Source organism: Adiantum capillus-veneris, chromosome 23, assembly GCF_014529385.1.
Source record: "Adiantum capillus-veneris isolate H3 chromosome 23, ASM1452938v2, whole genome shotgun sequence".
NCBI classification, from domain to species: domain Eukaryota; kingdom Viridiplantae; phylum Streptophyta; class Polypodiopsida; order Polypodiales; family Pteridaceae; genus Adiantum; species Adiantum capillus-veneris.
In genome coordinates this window covers 81,234,352-81,262,280 of record NC_140953.1, presented here as the reverse complement: position 1 = coordinate 81,262,280, position 27,929 = coordinate 81,234,352, and the positions used below count along the sequence as shown (strand labels likewise).

Below are 27,929 nucleotides of genomic sequence, written 5' to 3'. Positions count from 1 at the left end.
TGTTTTTAGCAAAGTACAAAATTCAATCCTAGATTTATAAAAAATGTATGAATAGTTGAAAGATGTCAGGACAAGGATCCATAAAGGGAGATGGAAGGCAAGGGGCTATATACAAAACAAGACTGTATCTAGGGTGGTCACGTGGCGATTCACCAGTCTCTAGCCCTCTAACTGGCAAGTGACTGACAAGGTGGCAAATCGACAAAACACCCACTATTGAACTGAGCATAGCTAACACTTGAACTCGAAAAGAGCATTGAAATGAGACACGGTGGAGCATAGTTCTCCACTTAAAAGCACTCCCTCCTAAGTCAGCCACCCCTTGCAGAAGTACTTCTTTGTTCATTGATTATCACAGATACATCTACAGGGGAGTCGCTCTACAACGTATAACGATACAATGCAAAGAGGCTCCCAATGCCTCACTTTTGAAGGCATGTAGGCCCAAAAGCAACTGATAAGAAAAATTAAGCCCATAATCATTGGCGCCCAAAAGGTCAACGCCCTCAATAACCGATGCCGGAAAGCAGTCCTGTGTCTACACTGCCATGCCAGCAGGCCATATGGCCATGCCACTTCATCACCCTCAAAATATGTCGCATCTCACGCATGCCTGAGCTTTGACTCGGGTCCTTTGGTCCAACCCGGTTCTACCTTGGCCAATGCTTTCCTCATCCAGTCTGGTAAGGTCATACTACGTCATCACTTTGGGACATAACCCCCCTCTTAAGAGAAGAGTAATTACCCTCGACTATGCCTGCAAACCGGAGAGTAAATAGTAAACCATCAACAGATGTAACTATAGAGGACACCACCGCACATCTGCCAACTAGGAAGAACAATTGGATCAGACTTTAGCACTTAAGAAACTGAGAAAGAGATCACACTATAGACACGGAGTGGTGGAGTTCCACTCCCAGAAGCATTTGCCCCAAACCATGGCGCCCCTTTCGGTATTTCTTTTGTATTGGTCTTGACATGGAGTACAAATTCTGGAAGGAGCACTGTCCAGTTTTGCAATTGCCTGAATTGAGAATAGCCTCTCTTGGGCATTCTTTATAGGCTCTTGCTTTTCACCATTAAAAGACAACCGGCTTTTAATATTTTAAAAACTCTTCAAAAAGTCAACTGCTATATAGCGCTACTCCAAAAGCTTTGGAGTCTGGTGTCAGATCTAACACGTCATAACTGAAAATTTGCATCATGTTTTACAAAATCCATGTCACATTGTACGAACTCCACGTCAGCAATGGAAACCCTTTGTCTCTTCTTTCTTGGTGAGGCTGGCACATCATCACTTTTGTGACATACCTCCTTAACAGAAGAGTAATCGCCCGAATTTATCCCTGCAAAAAATTCAACCCGATTCTTGAGCAAACACTGCCACCATGTATACATGTCAATGACCATCAGTCCAAGAGAGTACATTCTCTAGCATGCATCACACAGTACAGCTCCACGATCAGATTTCTATCCAGCTATCTCATCCTTGTTGGATCTATGGATATCCTTGCATAGTGATGTCAGTCATGAGACCCAGATCGTACTGATCTTTTATAGATGTCTTGATGCACTAAGACTGCATACCCAGTCTATCTCATCTAAGTTGGAACTATCAATGCACCAAATTCATATGCTTCACAAAATGCTATGCAATTGGTATAGATACACAAACGCAGTCACAAAACATAAAGACATAAATTGAGTTCATTTGGACAGTGCTCAGATTGTAGTATGCTCGAATAGAGTTAAATTCGAGCTACAACCAAATGATCCCCAGACTACAATCGATGCCATTCAGAGGTTCCATCTACAACTAAACGATGCCCAGACCGTAGCTTGCCCCGTTTAGAGGTTCTTGTACAACAAAATGATGCCCATACCAAAGTATGCCCGTTTTAGAGGTTCATCAAACAACATTGAAACTAGCATTTAAATCAGTATCGAACAAGTTCACACTACACCAAACAAAGTCAAACAAGTTGAAACGAAATTTAATTTAGTTTAATTAGTACTCAAATAGTATTTCCAACATATTCTCAAAATCTCAAACAAAATCTTAAACAAGTGGTTCTTCTTGTTGCGTAAGGGTGAATCTCTACCTGCCATGCTCCCACATGCTTTTAAATCCTTCTTCCTCCATCCTGCTACTTGATATCTGCAAACAAATAACAAGACCATCCAAAAAATAAGTTTAACACATGCTGAAATATTTTGTAGGAGAAGGATTGATTTGAGCTTTGATACCATTGTAACTGGCAAAGCATTGACAAGGGGGGAATTGACAATGTACCCACGATTGAACAGAGAACAACAAACACTTGAAGTTGAAAAGAGCACTAAAAACAAGACAGGATGGCGCGGAATTCTCCATCCACAACCGCTAGCACTTAGGTCAGGCGCCCCTTGCAGTACTTCTTTGTCAATGTTAGTGGCTTTGCAACTTGCAACCATACAATCATTTGCAAAGAGGTCCCTAAGACCCTGCATCCATACTACCATGTCAGTATGTTGTACTACCATGCCATGTCATCACCTGCAAAATGCGCCGCATTGCTTTTACGTAATACGTGCACCTGGGCTCTAACTCGGGTCTTTTGTTGCGGTGCCGCTTCGACTAGGCCAATGTTCTCCTCAATAGGTCCGGTATGGTCATGCCACATCATCATTTTGTGAAAAACCCCACATGGTTCTAGGCCAAGGGCTTGAGGAAGCGGCTTGGAGGTCTCGTTTATAGTGTTGGCCAATTTGAGATCTCACAAGAGATGTCAAATATCTGGTTTTCCCTTGCAACTCTAGTGCACCATATTTTGGATTGATCAAAATGTGAAGTACCACTCAGCGACTCCAAGACTTGTTCTGTAAGTCAACATCAAAGTACTCCCATCATTTAGAAGCCAAAAGGCGATCTCAAATAAACCTGCCCATTGATTACCTACGTTTGGTTATTACTCCCACAAAGCTCTACAAGTGTGCAGTCCATGTATTTTTGAGAAGGTCTGGATAAGTGGACCCATTTAAGGGCAACAACATAGGAGTCTCTAATTCTAACATTACTATGAGGCAAGGCTGACACGTACGGCCACGTAGCATCAATTCATGCACGAAAACATATGATACTAACCACACTACAAAAATAAGTGTACCCATTTAAGGGCAACAACATAGGAGTCTCTAATTCTAACATTACTACGAGGCAAGGTTGACACATATGGTCACATAGCATTAGTATATGTACGAAAACGTGTGGTACTAATAAAAACTACAAAAATTATAACGTACTGTGTATGTTATGTACGTGACAAAAAGACTTTTATTCTAGCCAAGAGTCTACTCTTTAAAAAATAATCATGAAGGAAAAGAGGTTATTGGCATTAAGGGCTAGAAAGGCTAGAGCCCAAACACATGGAAAAAAGCCAAAAATACACCCCACAATGTTCAAAAATGGTCATTTTGATTGGTTCACATAGGCCCCAACATTGATATAAAAACTATCGAACTGGTCTAGAACAAAACGTAATAGTTCATGGTACAAAACATAACGTACTAGTTGTCCCATATGTCGAACATGATCAACCTTGCTACGAGGTTATCAAAACATAATTTGTTTTTTTGGCAATGTTGTTTAAGCGTGAGAGAATGGTGGAGGATTTTAGTGTGCATGAGTTGAGGGCAAAACTATTTAGCAAGGCCATACTACTAGGATCTTCCTAACCATATCCAAAAGTGTCTCCTAAAGTAAATTGTTATGATTACCATGTCAAGAAAGAATTCCCTCCCTTGTTAGTCAGTAGTATTGTCCTCTTCCAAGTGCAAGCAACAATGCCCTTTTAAGTGGGGACCTCAACTCTAGTCTTTTTTCAATTGGCCTTTTTCTTGATTCCTCTAGTGTAAACACCTTGTATGGGTCACCCGAGGAGGAGGTTCCTAGCTGGTTGCTACGAGTTCTCTCCGCCGTTCCCAGCATGTGGTGCATCAATTAGGTGGCCATGGTGATGCCTACGCGTGGCTCTTGCCCGATGGTACGCGGCCCTTGCCCGACCATGTAACATGGCTAATATTTGGAAGGGATAAGCACCTCCCCCTGTGGGCCCTATGGTGTGTCGAAAAAAAAAAAAAAAAAAACACCTTGTATGGGAAACATTTGCACACTTAGCTAGTGTGTTTCATATGGTTGCAAAAAAAAAAAAAAAAAAAACACCTTGTATGGGAAACATTTGCACACTTAGCTAGTGTGTTTCATATGGTTGCAAAAACCACATTAATCCCTTTGTGCAAGGGTATGACAAACAAAATTTGCAGCTACATCTGTAGGAGCTCTCATAAATCTGTTACTCATAAAATATGTTCTTTGAAATTTGGGGAATCTCACTAGGGGACCTTATAAATTTCTTTGATAGGCTAGCGTTGTGTTAAACTAAAGCACTCTTGTAAAAGGAACCAAACACAAAAAAAGCGTGACTCTTCCTATATGCCTGTTTAGTGCTACCCATTATTATGGCTAATGATTGAGTATGCGTTGGACCACCATAGATACGGTTTTATTGACAACCGACCTCTAATCTATAGTTGTCCAAGCTATGCATGATAAACGTGATTATCTTACTCTTCCTGTTTGGACAAGCAGCAAAGTTAAGGTCACATATTGTCAAGTTTGGATCTTTGTACTTCTTTGGTCATTTTCAGGCTCTTCTTCGTAGGTTTGTAGTAGTATTCATATATGACATTATGTATCAAGAATTTGTTCCTTTAGAAGTTGTTGTGTGGAGTTTGATTTCTAGGATTAAGTGAACAAAATAATTTCCTTGTGTCGATAGAGTATGAAGTTGTTGAAGAGATGCACTGTCATAAAACTTGTACTCTTCTAATCTTCAGTTTTTTCACAAAAGCACCAAAAATCTTCATGTTGGAAATGAATTCTCCATTATTGATCTTCATCGCAAGATTTTCAAAACTGTTGTGAATGACTTTGCAAGAAAATTCAAATAGGCGAAAATATACTGAGAATAAGGCATTGCATAAGCTTGTCGAGCTGTAGAAAGAGTCTCAATCAAAGAAGATTCCGAAGCTGAGTCAATAACTCCCAAAAGATCAGTTAAAAGGATAAAACTTTGCTACAGGATTTTAGAAAAATTAGAACTTTGGTTAAAAGTCACAATAGAAAATTTGTGAGCAACTTGATAACACCAAAAACCTTCGTTGAAAAATACCGGTATGTGATCACCAAATCGCTTTTCTGTGGGGTGTGAAGTCCCTCAAGGTTTCGTGCAAGTCGACCTTTTCAACCTCTCTCTCCAAGTGACCTTTCCCATGGTCTTGCCGACCAAATATATTGAGGCTATGGAGGATGAAAGCAAAGCTCTCCTGGCTTTGATACCATGTGGATGAATACAGAGAAGAGAGGGTGATGGAGATGGAGGAGAAGCCTACGAGTAGGAAAAGAGAGACTCACGTGCAAAAAAAAATTTCTATATCAAAATTGAAGCTATACGATAACTTATAAAGCCTTAAAGGCCCATTCAAGCACTGACCATGCCCACACCACTGTCATCCACTCAAATTAGTGGTGTATGTTTCCTATCTCAAATAGGTAGCTTTATTGCTAATAGGTGTTAGCTTCCGCTGTAGGGACACCATTCCCATTTCCTGGTTGCCCTCCACCTATAGGTTATGGTACACATCAGCCTTCAGGGACCATACTCGTGGACTCAACCTCCCTCCAAAGTCACGAGCCGCCTAGTTTAGAGGGCTTACAGTAGCAGCTTGCACAACCGAGATCTCATTGTATATACTATCTTGCAGTGTCTTGGTTTATATCTACCTCACAGATTATCAGCTTTGGGTCTTTTACTTCCTACATGGTGGCTTTATCTTTTGCTCACCATTGGTCTTGTAGTGGGAAAATTGTTGCCCAGGTACAATGCTGGCAATTTCTATAGCACAGTGGAGTGTCATGAGATGATTGGACTGGGTGGATCTATTCATGATGTTGATGTGGCTACTTTTGGACGAGCAATTTGGGGGGAGGTGGATGAGTGATAGTAGGACCATTGGCGTGGCCTAGGCACTACTAGGCCTACCTGCTCTACCTCATCCACTCACCGGTGGTGAGAGATATGCTATTATTGTATGTATATCATTCTGGGACATTAAAATTATTGTCATCATCTTAGTGTCTATCAGTGTCTGTTATTGAGTTGGAGTTTAGAGTCACAAAGCACTCTGTCCTATGCTATCTAACCTTGACACCCCTTTTATGGTCTTGAGCTGATGCCCTGCCAGCAAGTGTCTCATGCTCTTATCTTGCAGGATATCGAGGCTTGATTGAGCAGTTCCCCTGTCTCTCTTGTCATCTCTCTCTAGTCTGTGTTTTGTTCTATTGTTCCGGTTTTGTTCTTTTACTCAGTTTGAGTTAATCACATTCTAGTGAATACTGGAGTGAGACAGTATAGTGCTCTGACGCCACCCACTTCACGCACCGAGCATTGGAACAGAATTCTTTGCTACAATTCTCGTGAGGCGTGTGCTGAAGAACATACTCAAAACCTCTTTGTTGAACAAAGTGGTGTGTTAGCAGGGTGTCAAATCTTTTATGCTGGTAGTGCATACAGGGAATGTCATCTTTTCTGCCACTCTTGCCTTGAGCCAAGATATTCCAAGCTTCTAGTGTCAATCATCTGATTTTCCGAGCACAAAAATAGTTGTCTAGGCCTGTCTCTAAAATGCCCATCAAGCATAGGGCCTCTTGGGGGGTTCAGACTACCAATGGGAGTAATCTCTCAACAGAACCTTATGGTGCAAAAAAGACACACAGCCAGAGCTTCCCTAGGTGCCTAACGGGTCAGGCACAAAAAACTGTTCTGATAATGATGGCCCATGCATGGAGCCTGCGTATTGGGATGGGCGTCCTATTCATTGATTATCAGACAGCAGAAGAGAGTCCTGATTAAACTGTCGAAAAAGTAGATGGAAAAAAGGTTGTGGCCAGGGAAAAGGGTCATCTTCAATGGACTGCAATCACCTCAAGACAATTTTCAGAATGTTTGTATTATCGTCATTTCCTTAGTGATCATGAAATTAAGTTTTCTTCAGTTATTTAGAATGTGTTGAAAAGTTAATCTGCTTGGTGCAAAACTTCTTTTTGTATAAATTCCAAGGGATAGAGTTTAATTTTTGCTAACAGTTGTGCACCTTTATGGTAGGTCCTGAAGCTAGGGACTGAAAAAGTCTATACAGCAGCCGCATTCAACTTTGATGGTTCTCAGCTGGCTACTGTATGTGCACCTTGGTCTCTTCTGATATTCTTCTTTGCACTCTCGTTTCGTTCTCAGCTGGCTACTGTATGTGCACCTTGGTCTCTTCTGATATTCTTCTTTGCACTCTCGTTTCGTTCTCTCTGCAAACCCAGAGGACACACACATGTACATTGTTCTGTCTCATAGGCTGACCTCTAGAAGAACTTAGTAAATCTCTTTTCTTTATTTCTTTCTTTCTCTGAAAAAATTATGATTTCTTATGTTGCTCTCCCAGGTAGGGGGTCATCCAGATTACTGGTTGACAGTCTGGGACTGGACAACTGAAAGCATCGTGCTTCAGTCTAAGGCTTTCTCACAGGATGTTTTTCAAGTAGGCATGTTGAAATCTACTGGTTGTAAATCTGAGGAAGTGTAGTTTCCATTTCAATGTTCAATTATGTTTCAGAATTTGCTACCCCTGTATGATAGGTATCATTTTCAAGGCACTTTTCGGGGCAACTCGTGACTTCTGGAATAGGCCATATTAGATTTTGGAAAATGGCGAACACTTTCACAGGACCAAAGCTTGAGGTACGGTTTTTGAATTAGCGTATTGGTATCCCTTTTTTGTTTGTAATTTCATGTTATATGATATGCCACTTCCACAGCCGTGTGGAATCGAGCAGTTGTGGATTACTCTAGGTGCTGTGATCCTTTTAGCTGAGAAAACCACATCTTTTTTGTTGCCTTCACTTAGCTGCGATTGTCCTTCACCTCCTCGGAGTAATCCATATGTATTCTTTGGCCTCTACCGAGCCTCCCTTTTGTCTAGGTTGTTGCCACTGCTGCCTTAATTTATCCTTTGCCTTCTACATCTCAGCAGCTCAGCCTAACCTCTGAATCCAATCTTCATGAACCGTCCAGCTTGCATCTCTACTGTGTGGCTCCATTTCCTTTCAATGATGCTTCTTGTCGGCCCTTATACTTCATGTTTTTGCTAAAACAGGGCTGTCTGTAATGTTTACTATGGTCATAGAGGTTGTTACTGACCATGAGGAACTGTCTTTCTGGAGGTCTTTAACGCTGAATTCTAGGGGTGAGCACTGATTGTGCTCAGGGTCTCTGTAGCAGACTTGGTTTTTGAACCTCTAGAGATGTGATATCAAAATAACCTCTGTGATGGGGACAAGAAGATAGTGTGCCAAGCTGGTCTAATTCTACTCTTCTGTCGCACATACCATGCGAACCAACCACCATAACTGAGAAAGAAGGCCATTGTGTAGCATCCCATGAGTAGTCCTAACTCACGTAGTGGCCTGAAGAACCTCTTCTTAATCACAGTGCCAAAGAAAAATAAGAGGAGAGCTTTATTGTAGTAGAAGCAGGGATGGGGGTGATTTCCTAAGTTCATTTGACATGCATAACAAGCTGAAAAGACAAGCACAATGCCACCCTAGTTATAACAAGGTAAAGCTCCTCCCATGCAAGTACAGTTAACCAGAAAACCAAACGGTCTGTCCCATTTGATACACGCACCAAACGCTTTGCCAGAAAAATCAATGCATCTTGTTTAGCATCAATGAACTCCTATGGGAATAGTTTTCTAGTCTTTCCTGCATCTACAATATGCAAGAAGTAAATACCCAAACAAGTGGATACAATAATATTGCTGAATTGTCATTGTCATCTTTACGGATCACTCCACCCATCTGAGATCGTTGCCAACCTACTTTGACAAGGACCGATGGATTGTCTATCAAGACCTTTTGCTCATCAAGCATTGTGATGCGCATCTTGTTGGGTCCAAAGGCCCTCTGGCCACCCCTCTTGTATATTTGTATACTCACTTATTCTTTGGGTGTGAACCACCCCTAGGGTCACTTAAGTGGCCCTTATAATATGTACCCTAAAATAATAAAACATAACGTTGAAAGGTGTACCGAACAGCACACGCAAAAGACCTGTGTCGATTTCTCTCTCTCTTGCTCATCTGCAACTTCATGCCCCCATTGCCTGCACTCAGAGAGCTTTTCGCTCCTTCAAACTGGTATCAGAGCAAGGTTCAAGCTTTCCGCCTACGCATAGCAGGTGTGTCCTACGATGTTAAAATTCTCTTCTTCTTCTTCTCTCTTCAACCTTAGCCCACAACGTCTTCTCTCTCTTTACCATGCTTTCGTTTAGGGTTCGCTGCTGTATTTTAGGGTTCGCGACCTGTTTTTAGGGCTCGCGACCTGTATTTTAGGGTTCAGAGGATCAGAGGCAAAGGATCAGAGGCATTCTAGCACGACACCCAGATTGTCATTGAGGGCCTATTCTCCATTTTCACATTTCACACTTCATTTCAGTTTTCATTTTTACTTTCAGTACTTTTTGTACTTGTACTTCAGACATTGTATTAGATTCACCACTTTTTATCTGATGGTCTCATAGGTCATTTTGGCCTTTTGAAGACGTTAATATATCATTTCATTTCATTTCATTTCTCTCTCTCTCTCTCTCTCTCTCTCTCTCTCTCCCCCGCTGCCCCTGCGCTCCCACTCTCTCTCTCTCTCTCTCTCTCTCTCTCTCTCTCTCTCTCTCTCTCTCTCTCGCTCGCTGCCCTGCTCTGCACCCGCACCCACACCCGCACCCGCTGCCCCTGCTCTCCCTCTCTCTCTCTCTCTCTTTACAAGTTTGGGGTAGATCATCTTGCATGGTCCACACGTTTTGGTGGAGATATCAAGAACTACCTACACACCAAGCAAGGAAGTTAACTCTAACTCACTCTCTCTCTCTCTCTCTCATCACGCCATCTCTCTCTCTCTTTACCATGCTTTCATTTAGGGTTTGCTGCTGTATTTTAGGGTTCGCGACCTGTTTTTAGGGCTCGCGACCTGTATTTTAGGGTTCGCGACTTTTTTTTTTTTTTGGGGGTTGTTGGACAGATCTGCGTTTTAGGGTTTGCTGCATTTTCTGCACTTTAGAAACATCAATCCTCTCTTCTCTCTCTCTCTCTCTCTCTCTCTCTCTCATGTCATCCCCAACCTCACCTATGGCAACAAGCAAACTCAAATATATGCTTCACTCCAAACGAATTTCCATCATTGAATTGGAAATGAAAGCATGGAGAAAAGAGATGGAAGATTGGAGGAACGCGAAGACCGTTTTCCTCCGAGAAAATGAAGAAAAGGAGAAGAGGTGGAAGGACGAGAAGGATCATCTTCTCAACAAGATCGCCACGTTGGAGAATAGCATTTTGGACCTCCACAAAGAAGTGTTGGAAACACGGTCAAAAAATGGGCTTGAAGAGGGGGAATTTCAGCCCTCTTTGAGGGAAGAAATTGACAACATCAATGAGGAGAAGAAGTCATGGGCCGCGGTCATATCCGAAACGCAAAAGAAAGTAGAGGAGGCCGAAAAATGGATTGAGGTTGCCAAGAAAGGGAAAGGTAAGGAAGCTCCTTGTACACCCACTCTTATCAACATGACCCTCGAAGAGGAACAAAGAAGGAGGGTGCGGGCTCTACATGTGAGGGTAACCGGCCTCAAGGACATAAACAATGTGGAAAAAGAGGTCACAAGCCTCACATCAATGATGGGGGTGGAGAAGCCTTCACACACAAAGGCATGGAGAGTGGGCAAGAAGAGTGAGGGTCCCGGAGAATCTTCAAAGGAAAGAGCTCTCATACTACGCTTCCCTTCATTGGAAGAGAAGAAGGAATTCTTGAGGAAGAGACCTACTCTCAAGAAGACAGGTATTTTCTTAGGCGATGACCTCACTCTCTCACAACTTGCGCATATGAGAGAAGTAATGCCCGAGAGTCAAGCGGCAAGGGAGAAGGGGAAGATGGCCTTTTACAGAGATGGTCGGGTGGTGATTGTAGAGCGGCGCTCTACATGATGGTGCGAGACCTATGGGACCACATTGAGGATGGCGACTTGGAATTGTAATGGGTCTATGAGGTTGGATGTTGGTGCCTTTGAGGACAGTTTCAGAGACAAGGACATTGTTTTCTTTTCAGAGACTCACCAGGCCCCTGGCCAACTGTTGCCACATGTGGTGGGATACAAATGGGAGACAGCCCACAGAACAGTCACGAGATCTGAGCATGGGAGTAGAGGTTCAGGAGGAGTAGCGGTGTTGTTTAGGGAGGAGCTACAGCCACTACTACATATTGTACGGAGAGATGATCAGGCTAGATACATGTGGGTGAGGCTGAGAGCTGACACAGGTCGATTTCTATATATTGCTATATGTTACTCCCCCCCCCCCCCCCCCAGTACGTCAGTATATGCTGTATCCAGAGGGCAGTCGTCTTTCTCAATTCTAGATGATGATATATGGGAGTTTTCTAGGGATGGTGATATCATCCTCCTAGGAGACTTCAATGCTCGAACGGGCAACTGTCAGACAGTCTTCTACGACACTTCAGATGAGATGCTTAGAGAGTTGGATGTGGGTGAGCTGGGGTTTGACAGATGCTCACATGACAGAGAGCAGACTGAGTATGGGAGATACCTCACGGAGATGACGACTACACATGGGCTAGCCATACTTAATGGCTTACAGCGGTTTCCTGGAGCAGCAGGCTTCACATGCTTTCCACACAGACATGGGGCCAGTACAGTGGACTATGTTATGACACAGCCGAGCTTTATTCCTTGTATTCAGGATTTCACAGTGGGAGCCAGACCAGTGGGCGTAGCAGTGGATCATGCTCTCTTGACACTGTCCGTATCTTTTCAGTTTAGTACAGCCCAGAAATCAGGAGGCAGGTCACACACCCGTTATACATTTACACCAGAGACTGACTCGGTTTATACAGAGGCGATCTGGGATCGTCTATGCACAGTTGCTCCAGGCCTCTCTGTAGAGGAGTGCACTACTTTACTGACTGAGACACTACATGATGCAGCATTAGAGGCATACCCACACACTCAACCGGATCGGAGGCGACATTCTGGGAGCATGCCCCAGAATAGTTGGTATGATGAGGAGTGCAGAGAGATGAGAGCCCAGCTTCAGAGGGATCTTCATTTAGGAGTCATCACCTACAGACAATCGCGGATTGCTTTCCGGCGCCTTGTGCGAAAGAAGAAACGAGCTTACCTGGCCCAGATGGAGTGAGACTTGTATCAGTTGTTCTTGAGTAGAGACTCGGGCAAGGCATGGCGACTCTTCCATGAGCACTCCCCTCCCCCAGTGATTACTTCTCCTGATGTGTGGGGCCAGTATGCGACATCGTTATATACGGTTCCTGGGCAGGATCCCCTTTCAGATCCTACAGAGCCATGTCCACCTACGAGCACCTTCTTTACCACTGAGATGGTAAAGAGAGCCATTGACAGGATGAGGACCAGGAGGGCTTACAATCATGACGGTCTAGTAGCGGAGCACTTTATACATGCTAGGGATATGCTGATGGAGGTTCTTGCAGTGTTTGTTCAATCGTGCCATGTGTGAGGGATTACCTGAGACTTGGAGGTTGTCTACTATTGTGCCTATATTCAAGGCAGGTGATCCTACAGAGCCTGGAAATTACCGCACTATTATGGTTGGACACACACTGGCACGATTGTATGCATCCATTATTGAGCAGGAGTTGAGTAACTGGGCCGAGGGTGAGGGTGTACGGGCAAAGGGACAGGCAGGTTTCAGGAGGGGTTTCTCCACTCTTGACCATATTCTGACACTCAGAGCTATCATTGAGGAGGGCAGGTCACATTGGAGACGGATATATTGTAGCTTTGTGGATTTCCACAAAGCATTTGACATGGTACCGAGAGCTCGACTGATGCGCAGACTGCAGGAGATGGGGGTGCCCACAGTGTTGATTTGGGGGATTATGGCTTTATACAGATCAGTGATGGGACATGTACGCACCCCAGAGGGGATATCTGACTTAGTTCACTCCACTATCGGGGTGAAACAGGGTTGCCCATTGTCTCCTACTCTATTTGGTATGTATGTTGATGAGGTGTCTGATTACATTGACGGAGAGGGTGATAGAGGTGCCCAACTGGCAGGGACGTGGATCCCATTGTTGTTATATGCTGATGATATTGTCTTGATCTCTGACTCACCAGAGGGTATGCAGCGACAGCTGGATGCATTACACAGTTTTGCAGAGGATAGTGGATTGTCTGTAAACCTTGGTAAAACCAAGGTCATGGTGTTTAACACCACACCGCAGTGGATCAGGAGATCGGCACCGACCTTCACGTATGATCAAGAGATTGTGGAGTATACAGATGCATACACTTACCTTGGGATAGTCTTCACTGGGCCGAGGTTTTCTTTGGGGAGAGCAGCAGAGACTAGACTGACCAGAGCTTATGCAGCCTTGGGAGGCTTGGAGAGGATGTGTTCGCAGGTTCAGTTCCAGGAACCTCGGACAAAGTTATGGCTCTTTGATACTTTAGTAGCCTCAGCTATGATGTATGGGGTACAGGTATGGGGACCTTCTGTAGGCCAGGATGGTTGGAGACGTATGGAGAGGCCCTTGGTATCTATGATCTCCCGATTGATTAGAGCCAAGGCCTCCGTACCTCACGCGATCATTCGAGCAGAGCTAGCTGCCCCCCCCATGGAGATTGAGGCGCTTACCAGATCAGTGTCCTTTGTGCACAGCCTATGGGATACTACTAGAGACAGATATGCTAGACTGGCCCTTGAGTCTTCCAGACAGTTAGCTCTACAGGGGGACACTTCATGCTGGTATGCACAGATGACTTCATGGTTTCAGACGCATGGCTTCACCATGGACAGGTTGCCCCCTTTCCAGTATTCTCTTCAGGCACCCTCGCTGTCTCTTACATGGGTGGAGATCACTAGACTCATTCGTCAGGACCTGATCCAACTCGACACCAGGAGGACATGGATAGAGCCGCCTCAGGAGTTGAGCACGAAGATGGCTTTCTATAGAGAGCATCTTCTCCACCTCACAGGAGATGGGTTTGTGATTCGACCCAGCTACATGGACACACATATGTCTCATGGTTTGCGTTGTGCCATTGGTCAGATACGCACATCCTCACTTCAGCTCGATATTGAGACTTGTAGATTCAGAGGGATACCAGCAGACAGCAGGATATGCCGATTATGCCAGAGAGAGCCAGAGACAGAGTTGCACTACATATGTCATTGCACAGTGTTCTATGAGATACGGGGGCGTTTCCACTGCTTATTCAGAGAGGGTTTTGGTCCTCTATCTAGGGTCATGAGTTATGAGGATCAGAGATGTCTTGGACTATATCTACTTGAGTTACACAGGTATAGAGACACTTTACTGGGGAGAGCTAGAGAGAGGCAGTCCCAGAGACACATTACAGATTTCTTTTCACTAGATATGGGACAACCAGAGGAGCAGCCACCACTGCAGAGCTCGTCCCACACTCATTCGACCACTACTGGCACTCTCATCGACCGAGCATTGGAGCTACAGAGATATAGACGACCGCGACTGAGGAGAGGAGCTACACAGCATCGACGGAGACTACAACAGAAGATTCGAGCCATACTCTCTCGACATCCAGAGTGCAGATGAGGATGGATCCTCACCATTTCTTCCATCTTTGTTTCACACACTGTTACATCCAGTTTACCGGGTACCTATTGTATCAGCTGCTACACCCACGTAGTTTTAGATTGTAGTAGTAGTAGTAGTATTTTGTTCCACTTCTAGTTCTTTTCTAGTTCTTTTGTACCCAGACATGGTATTAGATTCACTATTTTGTAACTGATTGGTCTCATAGGTCATTTTGGCCTTTTGAAGACGTTAATATAACATTTCATTTCATTTCATTTCTCTCTCTCTCTCTCTCTCTCTCTCTCTCTCTCTCTCTCTCTCTCTCTCTCTGTCTCTCTCTCTCTCTCACACAGCATCGACAGAGGCTGCATGAGAGGATTCGGGTCACTTTGGCTCGACATGCACGACGCCCGGTCAGACTACTGACCATGGAGGAGATTGATGAGATCCGCCAGCGACCGATGCTATATCTCCTGTGATCTAGCTATCCCAGCTAGCTGTTTAGCTGCTTAGTCCACACCTAGCAGTTTAGGATTCCATAGTATTTTATTTTGTCATTTTGTCATTTTGTCATCTTGTTACTCTGACTTTGTATCAGATCCACCACATTGTAACTTTCTGGTCTTATAGGTCACTTTGGTCTTTTGAGGACATTAATATAACATTTCATTTCATTTTCATCTCTCTCTCTCTCTCTCTCTCTCTCTCTCTCTCTCTCTCTCTCTCTCTCTCTCTCTCTCTCTCTCTCTCTGTTTCACACACTGTTACATCCAGTTTACCGGGTACCTATTGTATCAGCTGCTACACCCACGTAGTTTTAGATTGTAGTAGTAGTAGTAGTATTTTGTTCCACTTCTAGTTCTTTTCTAGTTCTTTTGTACCCAGACATGGTATTAGATTCACTATTTTGTAACTGATTGGTCTCATAGGTCATTTTGGCCTTTTGAAGACGTTAATATAACATTTCATTTCATTTCATTTCTCTCTCTCTCTCTCTCTCTGTGTGCCCTGCTCTGCACCCGCACCCGCACCCGCACCCGCTGCCCCTGCTCTCTCTCTCTCTCTCTCTCTCTCTCTCTCTCTCTCTCTCTCTCTCTCTCTCTCTCTCTCTCTCTCGCTGCCCTGCTCTGCACCCGCACCCGCTGCCCTTGCGCTCCCGCTCTCTCTCTCTCTCTCTCTCTCTCTCTCTCTGTGCATTTTCATTGAGAAGGGCAATAGAGACTAGATTGACCAGAGCCCATGCAGCATTGGGTAGATCGGATAGGATGTGTTCACAGGTTTAGTTTCAGGAGCCTCGGACGAAGCTCTGGCTCTTTGACACTTTGGTGGCTTCTGCATTGCTTTATGGAGCTGAGATTTGGGAACCTTCACTGGATCATCACGGGAGGACTGGCCGTAGTGATGGATGGGGGGACATGGAGAAGCCTCTGGTGTCTATGATCTCCCAGCTCATTAGAGCCAAGGCTTCAGTACCACGTGCTATTGTATGAGCAGAGCTAGCTGCCCCACCACTAGTGGTTGAGGCGCTCACCAGATCTGTCTCCTTCATACACCGCATGTGGGAACTTCCCGGAGATAGATATGCACGCCTTGCACTTGAGTCCTCTCAACAGTTAGCCATGCAGGGAGATACAACATGCTGGTATGGCGAGATGACATCATGGTTTCAGGCGCATGGGTTCAACATAGACAGATTGCCTCCCTTCCAGTACTCACTGGATGCTCCCTCTTTGACTCTTACACAGTTCGAGATCACCAGGCTCATTCGCCAGGACTTGACTCACCTAGACACCAAGAGGACATGGATATAGCCAGCACAGGAGCTGGGCACGAAGATGGCTTTCTACAGAGAGCATCTTCTCCAGCTTACGGAGGATGGTTTTGTGACGAGGCCCAGATACATGGACACCCACTTGTCTCATGGGATACGATGTGCTATTGGCCAGATACGCACATCTTCACACGAGCTGCGGATCGAGACTGGGAGATACAGCGGAGTACCACCAGAGGCTAGGACATGCCCCCTGTGGGACATCGAGCCTGAGACAGAGTTGCACTACACATGTCACTGCTCCGTCTACTACGAGATACGAGGTCGCTTCCATTGCTTGTTCAAAGAGGGCTTTGGACCATTCTCTAGAGTCATGCGGTACGAGGATCAGAGATGCCTGGGTTTGTTTTTGCTCGAGCTGCGCAGACACAGAGAGAGCCTGATGAGAGGAGAGGCTAGCCAGTCTTAGAGACAGATCACAGACTTCTTTAGAGCTACCAATGGACACCCGGAGGAGTTACTACCAGAGCAGAGCTCGTCGCCTTACACCAAAGGCACACTGATCGACTGAGCTGGGGAGATCCAGACGCCCACGACTGCGGAGGACTACATAGCATCAACGGAGGTTGCATCAGAGGATTCGGGTCACTTTGGCTCGACATGCACGATGCCCAGTCAGACTACTGACCATGGAGGAGATTGATGAGATCCGCCAACGACCGATGCTGGATCTCCTGTGATCTAGCTATCCCAGCTAGCTGTTTAGCTGCTTAGTTCACACCTAGCAGTTTAGGATTCCATAGTATTTTATTTTGTCATTCTGTCATTTTGTCATCTTGTTACTCTGACTTTGTATCAGATCCACCACATTGTAACTTTCTGGTCTCATAGGTCACTTTGGCCTTTTGAAGACTTTAATATAACATTTCATTTCATTTCTCTCCCTCACCCGCTGCCCCTGCCCCTGCCCTGGCCTTAATTTTTGTAATGATTGTATCTATGGAGAGCAAGTGAAGTTCTCTTATTCCTCTGGTGTCACTCGCAAATTGCATGTTCTTGATTTAGCACATTCTGATGTTTGCACTATGCCTGTGCATTCACATGGAGGTGCACGATACTTTGTGTCTTTCATTGATGATCATAGTAGAAAGACATGGGTGTATGTACTAAAGAGTAAAAGTGATGTGCTTGACTCATTTAAAAAATTTTATGCATTTGTGACCACATAGAAAGGACTTAAGTTAAAATCTATTAGGACGGATAATGGGGAGAGTATGTATCACGTGAGTTTAACAGCTTTTGTGAAATGCATGGCATTAAGTGGGAATTGACAGCCCCGTATAATTTATCCATAGTCACAAGGGACGCATGTGGAGGAGTGGGGACGCGGAACGGGGCTCAAATGGATTTTTAGTGTAAAAAAGAGGCTGGGACGGCAAGTGGAGACGAAAAAGTGGGGACGGGAAGCCCAAAAATGGGTGTCTCCTGTGTCTATGAATCCATCATTAAATGGTGTGGCTGAAAGATATAATCGCACAATCTGTGAGAGAGTGAGATGCATGTTGTCCGCAACCAATCTCCCTCAAGAGATTACTGGATACTGTGGTGAGCGCATCAAGAGTTCTTGCGGGATGAGATGGTTACACAGGGATCTAGGTGTATCAAGACTACTAGACGGATGAGATGAGTAGGATTGAAACACTGCGTTCAGTATGAACTAAGTGTGTGAATGAAGAGTTGATTTCCGAAGATGAATCTAATTTATATATGAAATTAATGTTTTCTTGAAGAACTTGCTATTTGTGTGTAGATAACAGGTGAAAATCGAGAATGAGATGATTTTTGGAGCAATTACAACTCCCAAATGAACCTGATATCGAATCATGAATTTTGAATCACGAATGATTCAATGGAACTCTTGTGCGTGCATCAATTAAAACGGCAGTTCATGTGCACAATCGCTCTCCAAATCGTCCGTTAGATAATGGCTTCCTTGAAGAGGTTTGGTCTGGCAAACCGGCTTCATATGACCATTTATGAGTTTTTGGTTGCGATGCATTTGTGCATAGACCTGTTGATCAGAGGACCAAACTTGACCTGAAATCTATCAAGGGCATCTTCATGGGATATGGAGATGAGGGAGAGATGGGTTACCGAGTTTGGATACCTCAGTACAGGAAGTTAATACGTAGCCGAGATGTAGTTTTCATGAGGTTAAGTTGCTGAAAAATGCTACACATGAAGTCATTGACAAGAAGAAAGTTAAGTTTTAGCATAATCAGCCAGCCATAAAGCCACCTTTGGCTGAAAATTTGATTCCTTTTAATGCTGAAAATGAGCAGCAAGAGAGGTTTCAGCCATCTATGGATTTCATTTTGTTGACTGATGAGGGGGAGCTTGTGAAGACAAAAGTAAGTGGAAGCTTGCTATGAAATCTGAGATGTAGTCACTATATGCAAATAATACATGGGAGCTTGTGCCTTTGCCCAAAGGTAGGAAAGCTGTTCCTAACAAAGGGTGGGTTTAATGTTAAATGTGTTGATGACAAACCCAAGTACAAAGCACATTTGGTTGCTAAGGGTTATGCACAAAAGGAAGGCATGGATTTTCAAGAGATATTTTCACATGTGGTGAAGATGTCTACGCTCCATGCTTTGTTTGCTTTATGTGCTATCTTGGATTTAGAGTTAAATCAAATGGATGTAATCAATGCTTTCCTACATGGTGACTTGGATGAGGAGCTGTACATGCAGAAGCCTGAGGGTTTTGTCATTCCAAGGAAAGAGCATTTGGTATGCAAACTAAAACGCAGCTTGTATGGACTGAAACAAGCCTTTAGACAATGGTACAAGAAGTTTGATACTTTTATGCTTAACCATGGGTTCTAACGCAATCATGCAGATCACTGCCTTTACACTAAAAAGGCTCCTGAGGGTAGTCTTATTGTGCTAGTCCTATATGTGGATGATATGTTGATTGCAGGCAAGCATAAGGAAAATTTGAATGCTTTGAAAAAGGAGCTGAATTCAGCTTTCTCAATGAAAGATTTGGGTGTAACTGAACATATTTTGGGTATGCGCATTGCAAGGGATAGAAAGAATCGTCTTTTATTCCTTTCTCAAGACAAGTATATCAAGAAAGTGCTTGAAAGATTTAGGCTGATGCTAAGCCTCTGGGTGTGTCTTTGCCACCACACACAAAGCTTAGCAAGCATGATTGCCCAAAAGATGATGCAGCTGTCCATGCTATGAAAAGCATTCCTTATGCATCAACCCGTGGTTCTTTGATGTATGCCATGGTTGCTACACGATCGGACATTGCGTATGCAGTGGGAGTTGTTAGTAGTTTTATGTTTAATCCTGGCAAACCACATTGGGAGGCATTGAAGATCATTTTCAGGTACGTGAAAGGTACACATGACACATGCATATGTCATGGAAAGGGTACATTGTTGTGGGGATTCTGTAATTCAGACATGGCAAGAGATCTTGACACTTGGAGATCTACTAGTGGTTATGTCTTTACATTCACTGGTGGAGCTATTTCTTGGTGTTCAAGATTGCAAAAGATTGTCGCACTGAGCACTACAGAAGCTGAATATATTTCAGTCAAAGAAGCTTCGAAAGCAGCCATCTGGCTTGGTCGTCTTGTGAGGACTTTTGGTCTTCCAGCACATGCTCCAGTGCTTGGTTGTGATAATCAAAGTGCTGCATGCCTGGCTAAGAATGCCATGTTTCATGCTTGTACCAAACACATAAATGTTCGGTACCATTTTATACGACAGATATTGGATGATGGCCTTGTCACATTGACAAAGGTCAGAACACAGGATAACCCAACTAATGTTCTCACTAAGTGTCTTGCTAAGACACAACATCAACATTGCTTACACTTAGTGGAGTTACTTAAAGGTACCACATCGGGCTTTTAAGTGGGAGATTGTTGGGTCTAAAGACCCTCTTGCCACCCCTCCCGTATATTTGTATACTCACTTATTCTTTGGGTGTGAACCACCCCTAGGGTCACTTAAGTGACCCTTATAATATGTACCCTAAAATAATAAAACAAAAACACTGAAAGGTGCGCCGAACAACACACGCAAAAGGCCTGCGTCGATTTCTCTCTCTCGTTCATCTGCAACTTCGTGCCCCCATCGCCTGCACTCAGAGAGCTTTTCGCTCCTTCACATCTTATTATAGTCTAGCCCTGAACAAGATTCTCAGGGACCAACTGTAGCAGGAAAAGTGGATCGTGCTCTCTACTGTCGGTGCTCCTCAATGTAATGTGTCACGCTTTCTACTGTTGGTGCTCCTCAGTGTAATGTGCTTCTCACTCCATCAGAATGTAAAAACTATAGAGCAATAGAGCAAAGCAAAATCAAAAGACACAACAGTAGACTCCAACTCAATGAAACTCGACTAACTCATGAAACTAGTACAGACTCTGGTTGGCTGCACACTCAACTGCAAGCCCAATCATAGGTACAATGGGGGTGTCGAGGCTCCAATGTGTTGGGAGAGTGCAGATATGCGGTGCTGGACACAAGATCCAAGACTCAAGACGCTAGACCATAGAACGTCTGGGAATCATACGACGACTAAAACCAACTGAGCATGTATATAACCATAAAGAGTAGCCAACGGCTAATAAATATCCTTGACAGTCCAGCTACATCTACCTCCAAACTATGGTGGTGGTGAACTGGCCATGGTGTCCACTAGACCACCACTCCCTGTTTCTACCACGTGTCACTACCCAAACGAGAGTCCACCCAATGTAAACCCAAGACAAATTGTAACTACCTATCTAGTGCAAGTGACACTCTAGCCCTGCTACAAGTTGCTTGCGCCATAAAACCACTCATCGTCTCGGTGAGAGAAGACCCGGGAAATAATTATGTAGACCAAGACAATTGAAAGGAATTGCGTATCTTCAACCAAGAGAGTGTGTCATCATCATTGCAACACCCAAAGTATCTGCCTCTGGAGGTGGAGCCATAAGATCTATCGTGGAAGCGTGCTGAACTATGGGCGGCTGTACCTTGCTTTCTACAAACTGGGCTTTTGTGAAAGGAGCAGCCACCTACTCAGGAGCAGATGGAAGCACCTGCCGTGAACCGCACTAAGCTCACCGACTGACACGGCCATGGCGATGTGCGCCAACAAATCCCTCACAAGGAACTCTGTGTGTTGGCTGAATCTGTTGCATATAGGCTGGTTGTTGTTGAAACCCTTGGTGAATATAGTTGAACTGCTGAGACTCAACACAGCCTAATCTCGTGTGTTCAGCTGCTGAGCCCCCATATCCCCTTGCAATAGCATTTCACGAAACCCTTGAACTTGAACTTTCAAATCATCAATAATTTGGGATTTCACGCGCAAAGCCTGATGCAAAGCAAAGATTTAATGCTATAATGCTCTCAGCCACATGCAAGGATCCCTCCATGGCTGGATAAGTGGCTGCATGCAGCTGGTGAGTTAGCAACTAACCTCTTTGTGCCAAGCTCAATGATAGCTATAACAATTTTGGAATCCTGCAAGATCTCCGCAGATAGCCTGACAACGAAGCTGAGTCTGCCGCAATTGGAGTCTAAGATCCAACATAGTGGCAATTGGTGTGGGGCTCTGGACATGTAATGCAGGGGAGCGCTCGACAGGAGCGGTAGGTGAACGTGAGGTAAGGAGAGGCGACGAAGCAATAGCAACAAGTGGTATCTGAGAGGTAGTAGCTGTGGCAGGAGTGAAGATAACAGTGGTAGCGAGAGGCGTTGGTAAAGGAGTGAGTTCAAATATAACTACAAGAGTAGATTCTCCCAGAGAGGTAATGCCTGAAGAGATCGAGCCGGGGATAGAAGAATTGACCATAGGTACAATGAAAACAGGAGCGGTGGCAAAGTAAGATGGGCGTGAGATGTGTGTCAGACGAGTCCGGCTCTCTGACTAAAGCAAGGGAAGGAGAGACTCAACCCTGTCCTTCACGACTTTGTGCCTTTTTTTTTCTTCGCATGATCTGCAGCACTTCCCAGAGACTTTCTTTGTGTCTTCCACCTTTGAAGGGCTAACATGAATATTGATTTCCTAGGCCAACATTGGGGCTGCAAAGCACTGGAAGCTCACTCGAGTTGATTGCACCTTTGCTCTTAATCCCTTTGCCCTCGACTACAGTTATGTGAACAATATCTGATGAAATCCATAGGGCAAATTATGTACCAGGTAGTAAAGACCATCATGATGTTGAAAAGTAGTGGGGATGCAGAATTTTCATATCCTCTGTTTGGCATCTTGCATGAGGAAATAGTACGTCATAAAATATCTAACTAACCCAAATGATTTTCTGATATTGAACTCATCATTTCATGTGGGAAAATAAATCGGAACAAGAGTTAGAATATAGACATGTGCTGATGGATCTATCTCAACACGGGACCAAAGGGAATGGGTCCAAATGGGAGATGGTTTGTCAAAGAGCAATGCCAACTAATGGAGCTTGAAAGACATTAGGGTTAGCTTTATTAAAGACCTCCAAAGGTTAGTGCCAAAAGTCCTTAGACCTAGGGCCTTAGGTTAAGCTAGGCCCATGCTTTAGGTGTTTAATAGTTAAAGTGCTAGGCATGCTTGATGGCTAAGGTCCTTGGCCAAGCTGGCCTTGTGCCTGAGGTGTCTAAGACTCAAGTCCAAGTTAAAGCTGAGGGGGGACGAGCCTACAAGCTAGGGGCATGAGAGAGAGAAAACCCATGCTCATACTAAGCCTGTACTTGTTTACTAAGGTGCTTGAGAAGCTTCCCATACTTGGATGGTAAGGTGCTTGAGTCAAAGAGGTGCCGTACAAAGGAGGGGGCGAGTCCAAAGCTAGGGGAATGTTTTGACTTAACCTCTCACTCACCCAAAGGGCACCCCTTCCTCAAGGGCCACATGGACACGTGAGGTTCTCCCCACGCTTATCCACATGGTGTGCTTGAATCCTATTGGCTAGGCTAAAGAGGGGTTCAATGAGCATTTAGATTAATTAATCAAATATCCAGATATTATCAAGCCCTCTCTCTCAAAGGGGTAAGGAGAACACTTGTCCTAATGCTACCCTTGTTGCTTGATATGCTTTATGCATGTGATTGGCTAGGATTACAGGGGTCCAATCATATTCAAGCTTGAGCTACAAGGGGGGGTCGACCAAGCTAAGCAAGGGGCTTGCTTGAGGGGGTATACACCCTCACCCTCTCACACACTCATTTTATACATGATCACTATGTGAAAGTGCAAGAGCTTCTTCTCGAAGCTTGAGAAGCTGAGAGCCTACACCAACACTCTTGGCTATGGATTGCAAATCCAACCAAGAGCCATGCTTCAATATTATGCTTGCCATCTTCTTCATCTCCATTACTAAGTTACTATGCTATGCTAAGCACTATGAGTGGTTGAAACCGGCCCGTAGGGTGGTAGGTGTTGGCTTTCACCTGAAATTCTTTACTTTAGACACACACAGAGCACTTTGCAAAGGAAAGCTGCGACGGGAATTAATACTTAATCACACACACGGCTCGGAAGCTAGAATGCTCCGAGAAGACGCCGACAACCTGTAGGCCTCAAAATTGGTGCCCCTTTCGGTATTTCTTTGTACTTGAGAGGGTAAATTACAAAATAGAGTCATGGGAATCCTTTACCTGTATCCCGCTAGATACCACCTGATTTGGCCAAATTTCAGCAGCATAACAGCCCCAAAACTTGCGCGAATTCAATTCCCCTGCTGGATCTCACTTGCACTAGTGTATACCTCTGATCCCTTCCCAAAAACAGTAAATTCAGCATGCTGTATTTATTGGTTTTTGCTCTGTTTTCAGCCCCAAACAGTCCCCTAGTTGTCCTTTGCCAGTGGGGCACGATTCCCAAGGGTTTTGGCGTCCTTATGGCTGAAAAACAGTCAATTTTCTGCACATACACGGCGCTGAATTTGCACCTGTACGGTGAGGTTATGACCCTCACCGATGCCTGCTCTCACCGATGCCTGCTTTGGAGTAGCAGCTAGCTACCCCTGTTCCTGCTCAAGGAGGCTCTTGCCTCAGCACAAAAGCATGAACCCACGCAGCTGTACGTCAGTCAAATGAAGAGCCCTCGTGTGGGGCATCACATAACTGCACGTAGGGGAGAGAGAGAGTAGCGTGTAGCGTGCAGGGCCTCACTCCTAGCACCACACTGTACATGGGAGGGAAAGAAAGCACTCCATAGCTCTTAACCTGTGACAAAAACCAAATGAAGCCTCTTCCCAACTTAAAATTCAGCGCCCATTTTTCTGCATGAGGCAAGTTCATAAAAAATTGCCACTTGGCGCATTTACAAGCATTTTCCCGTTTCGGGTTTGCCGCCTAAAAATCTTCCAACTGGTCGCTCAGTTGACTTCGCGACAGAGTTGTAAAATGTTCCCCTAGTCATACCGGAGGTAATGACGCGAACATATTTCACGGCCCAAAATAGCAGTTTCCTAAATTTTAGGAAACGATTCCGTTGGGCTCCCAATGATCTTGTGACCATCTATCCTCATTGGGACCGCATCCAAAAGTGCAATGTGGCCCAACTATTGGATACTTTCAGTTGGTAGTCCCACCTTGACTTTATGCCTTTATTGAGTTCACTTCCTAGTATCCAAAACTTGCTAAGTGCGACGGGGGGGGACCTATATGATCTTGCTTTGAGCCTAGACATCCTCTTACTATACAAATTCTAGTGCCGACCACTTCCCGTTTACGGGTGAAACTACCGTTCACATTGGCCATACAATGTCCGACCGTTTGCTACTTCAAAAAGAGGGTCTCAAAACTAAAACAAAACCCATTGGAAAGAAGCCAACAACTAAAGTTAGCAGTTGCCACGTCCTTGTGACATAGTTAACAGCTGCCACGTCCTCGTGATAGTGATGGTATGAAAGGACACTACTTTTTTCTCGTATGTTACTTCTTCTTCCTCTTCCCTACCCTCATTTCCTACTCTCTCTCCACCTTCGAAGGTGTTTGAGGTCTTGCGACCGAGGCCGGGAATAAGTTAATGCTTTCATTAGATTAAGTTACGGGCATAATTGTGGTGCATGAAGCTCTCTATCTTCATTGCACCATCAAGGTCTCAAGGAACACAAGGCTTGTATTGTACCAAGTCTCTCTTTATGGGAGAAGCTATAATACAAAAGCCTTTTGGAGGGGGACCGGCTCCACATAAATCCGGTCCTCAATTGTTGTCAAGTTCTTTGATTCTCTGTATTGTTCATGCCAAGCTAATTAAGTATAATGGTTATGTTGCTACCTCTAATTAAGTTCTCTCTCTATTTTCTCAAAGTATTCTCATAAAAATGCTCACTTCAGTTCTTCAAATTCTGCTATTCTCAATGTTCATAGTCCAATTCCGTTACATAGTACTTGAAGATTGCCATAATCTCTTTATTCTGCTGGTACTCGGACTGACCTGGATGAAAAAAGTCGTGGCATGCCTTGATGATCGCTTCTTTCGAGAGGTGAGAGTACGTATGGGTAGCTGATTTCACAAAGGGAAAGGTTGTCATTTCCATAGCATGACCTAGCCGAGTGGCAGTAAGGGTGTGGCCTCTCACCTTTGGAAAAAGCTCATTGTCCCAACTCAACATGCTCAAAAGAGGGGTCATGATAGAGCTAGCAGTAGTCTTCTTTTATGCAAGGGAGAGGCATTCTCTGGGTATAAGCTATGGACAACAAATGCAATACATCGCCATACCATTCCAAGGTCGTCCACGCTGAAGAGTTTGATATCTGGGAATTCATCCTCAACAAACTTGTAGCTTCTTCACCTGTTTGTTCTTGAGAGAGCTGGTCGGACAAGACATGATGCTTCTCGGCGCGAAGAACTACCTCAAAATCAAACTCCTGAAATAGAGGTAGCCACCTTCAAACCGGGCCTACAACTTGTGGCTTATTCAGCCAATAATGCAGAGCATGATGGTCAGTAATAACTATGAAGTGAACACCCAATAAATAATGACGGAATTCTTATAGTACATAAACAATAGCCAAACCTTCCCTCTTTGTTGTGTTGCAGTTGCGCTTGGCTTTGGTGAACTGGTGACTTGCATAATGAATGGGGCGATCAAGGTTGAATTCTTTGCTAGGTTGAGTCAGAACAACACCCACAACACTCTTACTAGCATCGGTATGTACATGAAAAGTGAGAGACCACTCTGGGGAAACTAAAATAGTGCCTCAGTCAGGCGCTCTTTTAGGTGAGCAAAAGCTTGGGCTGACCATTGAAAGGGTATGGCAACACTGATTAGGCGGGTTAGGGGCTGGGCAACAACCACATACATAGGAATGAACGTGATGATAACTTGTGTGGCCTACAAAGCTCTGAACATCCTTGGGGTTGATTGGGGGAGGCAACTTGATGATTGCCACTATCTCATCATGGTCAGGAGCTAAACCTTTGGCAGATACCACATGACCCAAAAACATACCTTGAGTGATCAAAAAGTGGCATTTGTTAGGATTGAGCTTAAGGCCACCTCCTTGCACTTGAGGACGATTGGAGAGAGCTGAGCTAGGTGCTCCTCCAAATTCTCCACTGGGGTGGTGGAACATTGAGTGCCGGAGAATTTTGAGAAATCATTTATGAGAATTCAAAGATAATCAGCGAGTAGAGGACCTTGTCCTCTGGTCGGCCAAAGTAATTGTGAAGGGGGCGGGTCGGGTAGGCTGTAGACCTAATGCCGACATAGTGAACTCAGGCATGAGGTTGATACGAGATCTACCATCCACACTCACACGTGAGAATTTCCACCCCAAGATGGACATGTGAGACAAGGGCTTCGATAATCAGTGAGGGGAGCAACGGGGTTGGAGATCATATAGGACTCTGATGGTTGCAATGGGAGGTGACCGCCACTAAGACCTGCTTCAGGGTATAGCAATTGAATAACAGCAAGGGTGTCACTTCGAAAACCCGCATCTGACCGAAGCATGTCATAGAGCGGCACTTGTTGAAAGGTATTCTTTAGGATCGTTTCCACTGTAGGTTTAATGGAGCTGTCGAGGATCCAAGTGTGCAAGGAGAGTGCAGATGTGCGGTGCTAGACTGAACACAAGACTCAAGGCTCTAGACTCATAGAACGTCTAGGAAGCATACGGCCACTTGAACCAATTGAGCATATATACAACCATAAAGAGTAGCCAACGGCTAACAAAATGTCGCTGACAATCGAGCTACGTCTATCTCCGAACTATGGTGGTAGTGAACTGGCCACGGTGTCCACTAGATCACCGCTCCTTGTGTCTGCCATGTGTCACTACCCAAATGAGAGTCCACCCAATGTGAACCCAAGACCAACTGTAACTGCTTGTCCAGTGCAAGTGACACTGTAGCCTTGCTACAGCAGCCTTGGTCATGGCTCACTACCCGTTTCCATTCATCA

General features: G+C 44.6%; 1 protein-coding gene across 3 annotated transcripts in view; it reads left to right on the top strand.

Moving 5' to 3' along the window:
- The window catches only part of LOC147428061 (cilia- and flagella-associated protein 44-like), a 250,945-nt gene that overhangs the window by 22,302 nt on the left and 200,714 nt on the right, over positions 1-27,929 (top strand). For all 3 annotated transcript variants that reach the window (XR_015186080.1, XM_086497688.1, XM_086497687.1), the window contains exons 4-6: positions 7,203-7,274; positions 7,531-7,626; positions 7,725-7,826. Coding sequence is in view for 2 of the 3 variants with exons in the window: in XM_086497688.1 (XP_086353814.1) it covers positions 7,203-7,274; positions 7,531-7,626; positions 7,725-7,826 (270 nt within the window). In the remaining variant the exon portion in view is untranslated. The remainder of the gene's footprint in view (positions 1-7,202; positions 7,275-7,530; positions 7,627-7,724; positions 7,827-27,929) is intronic.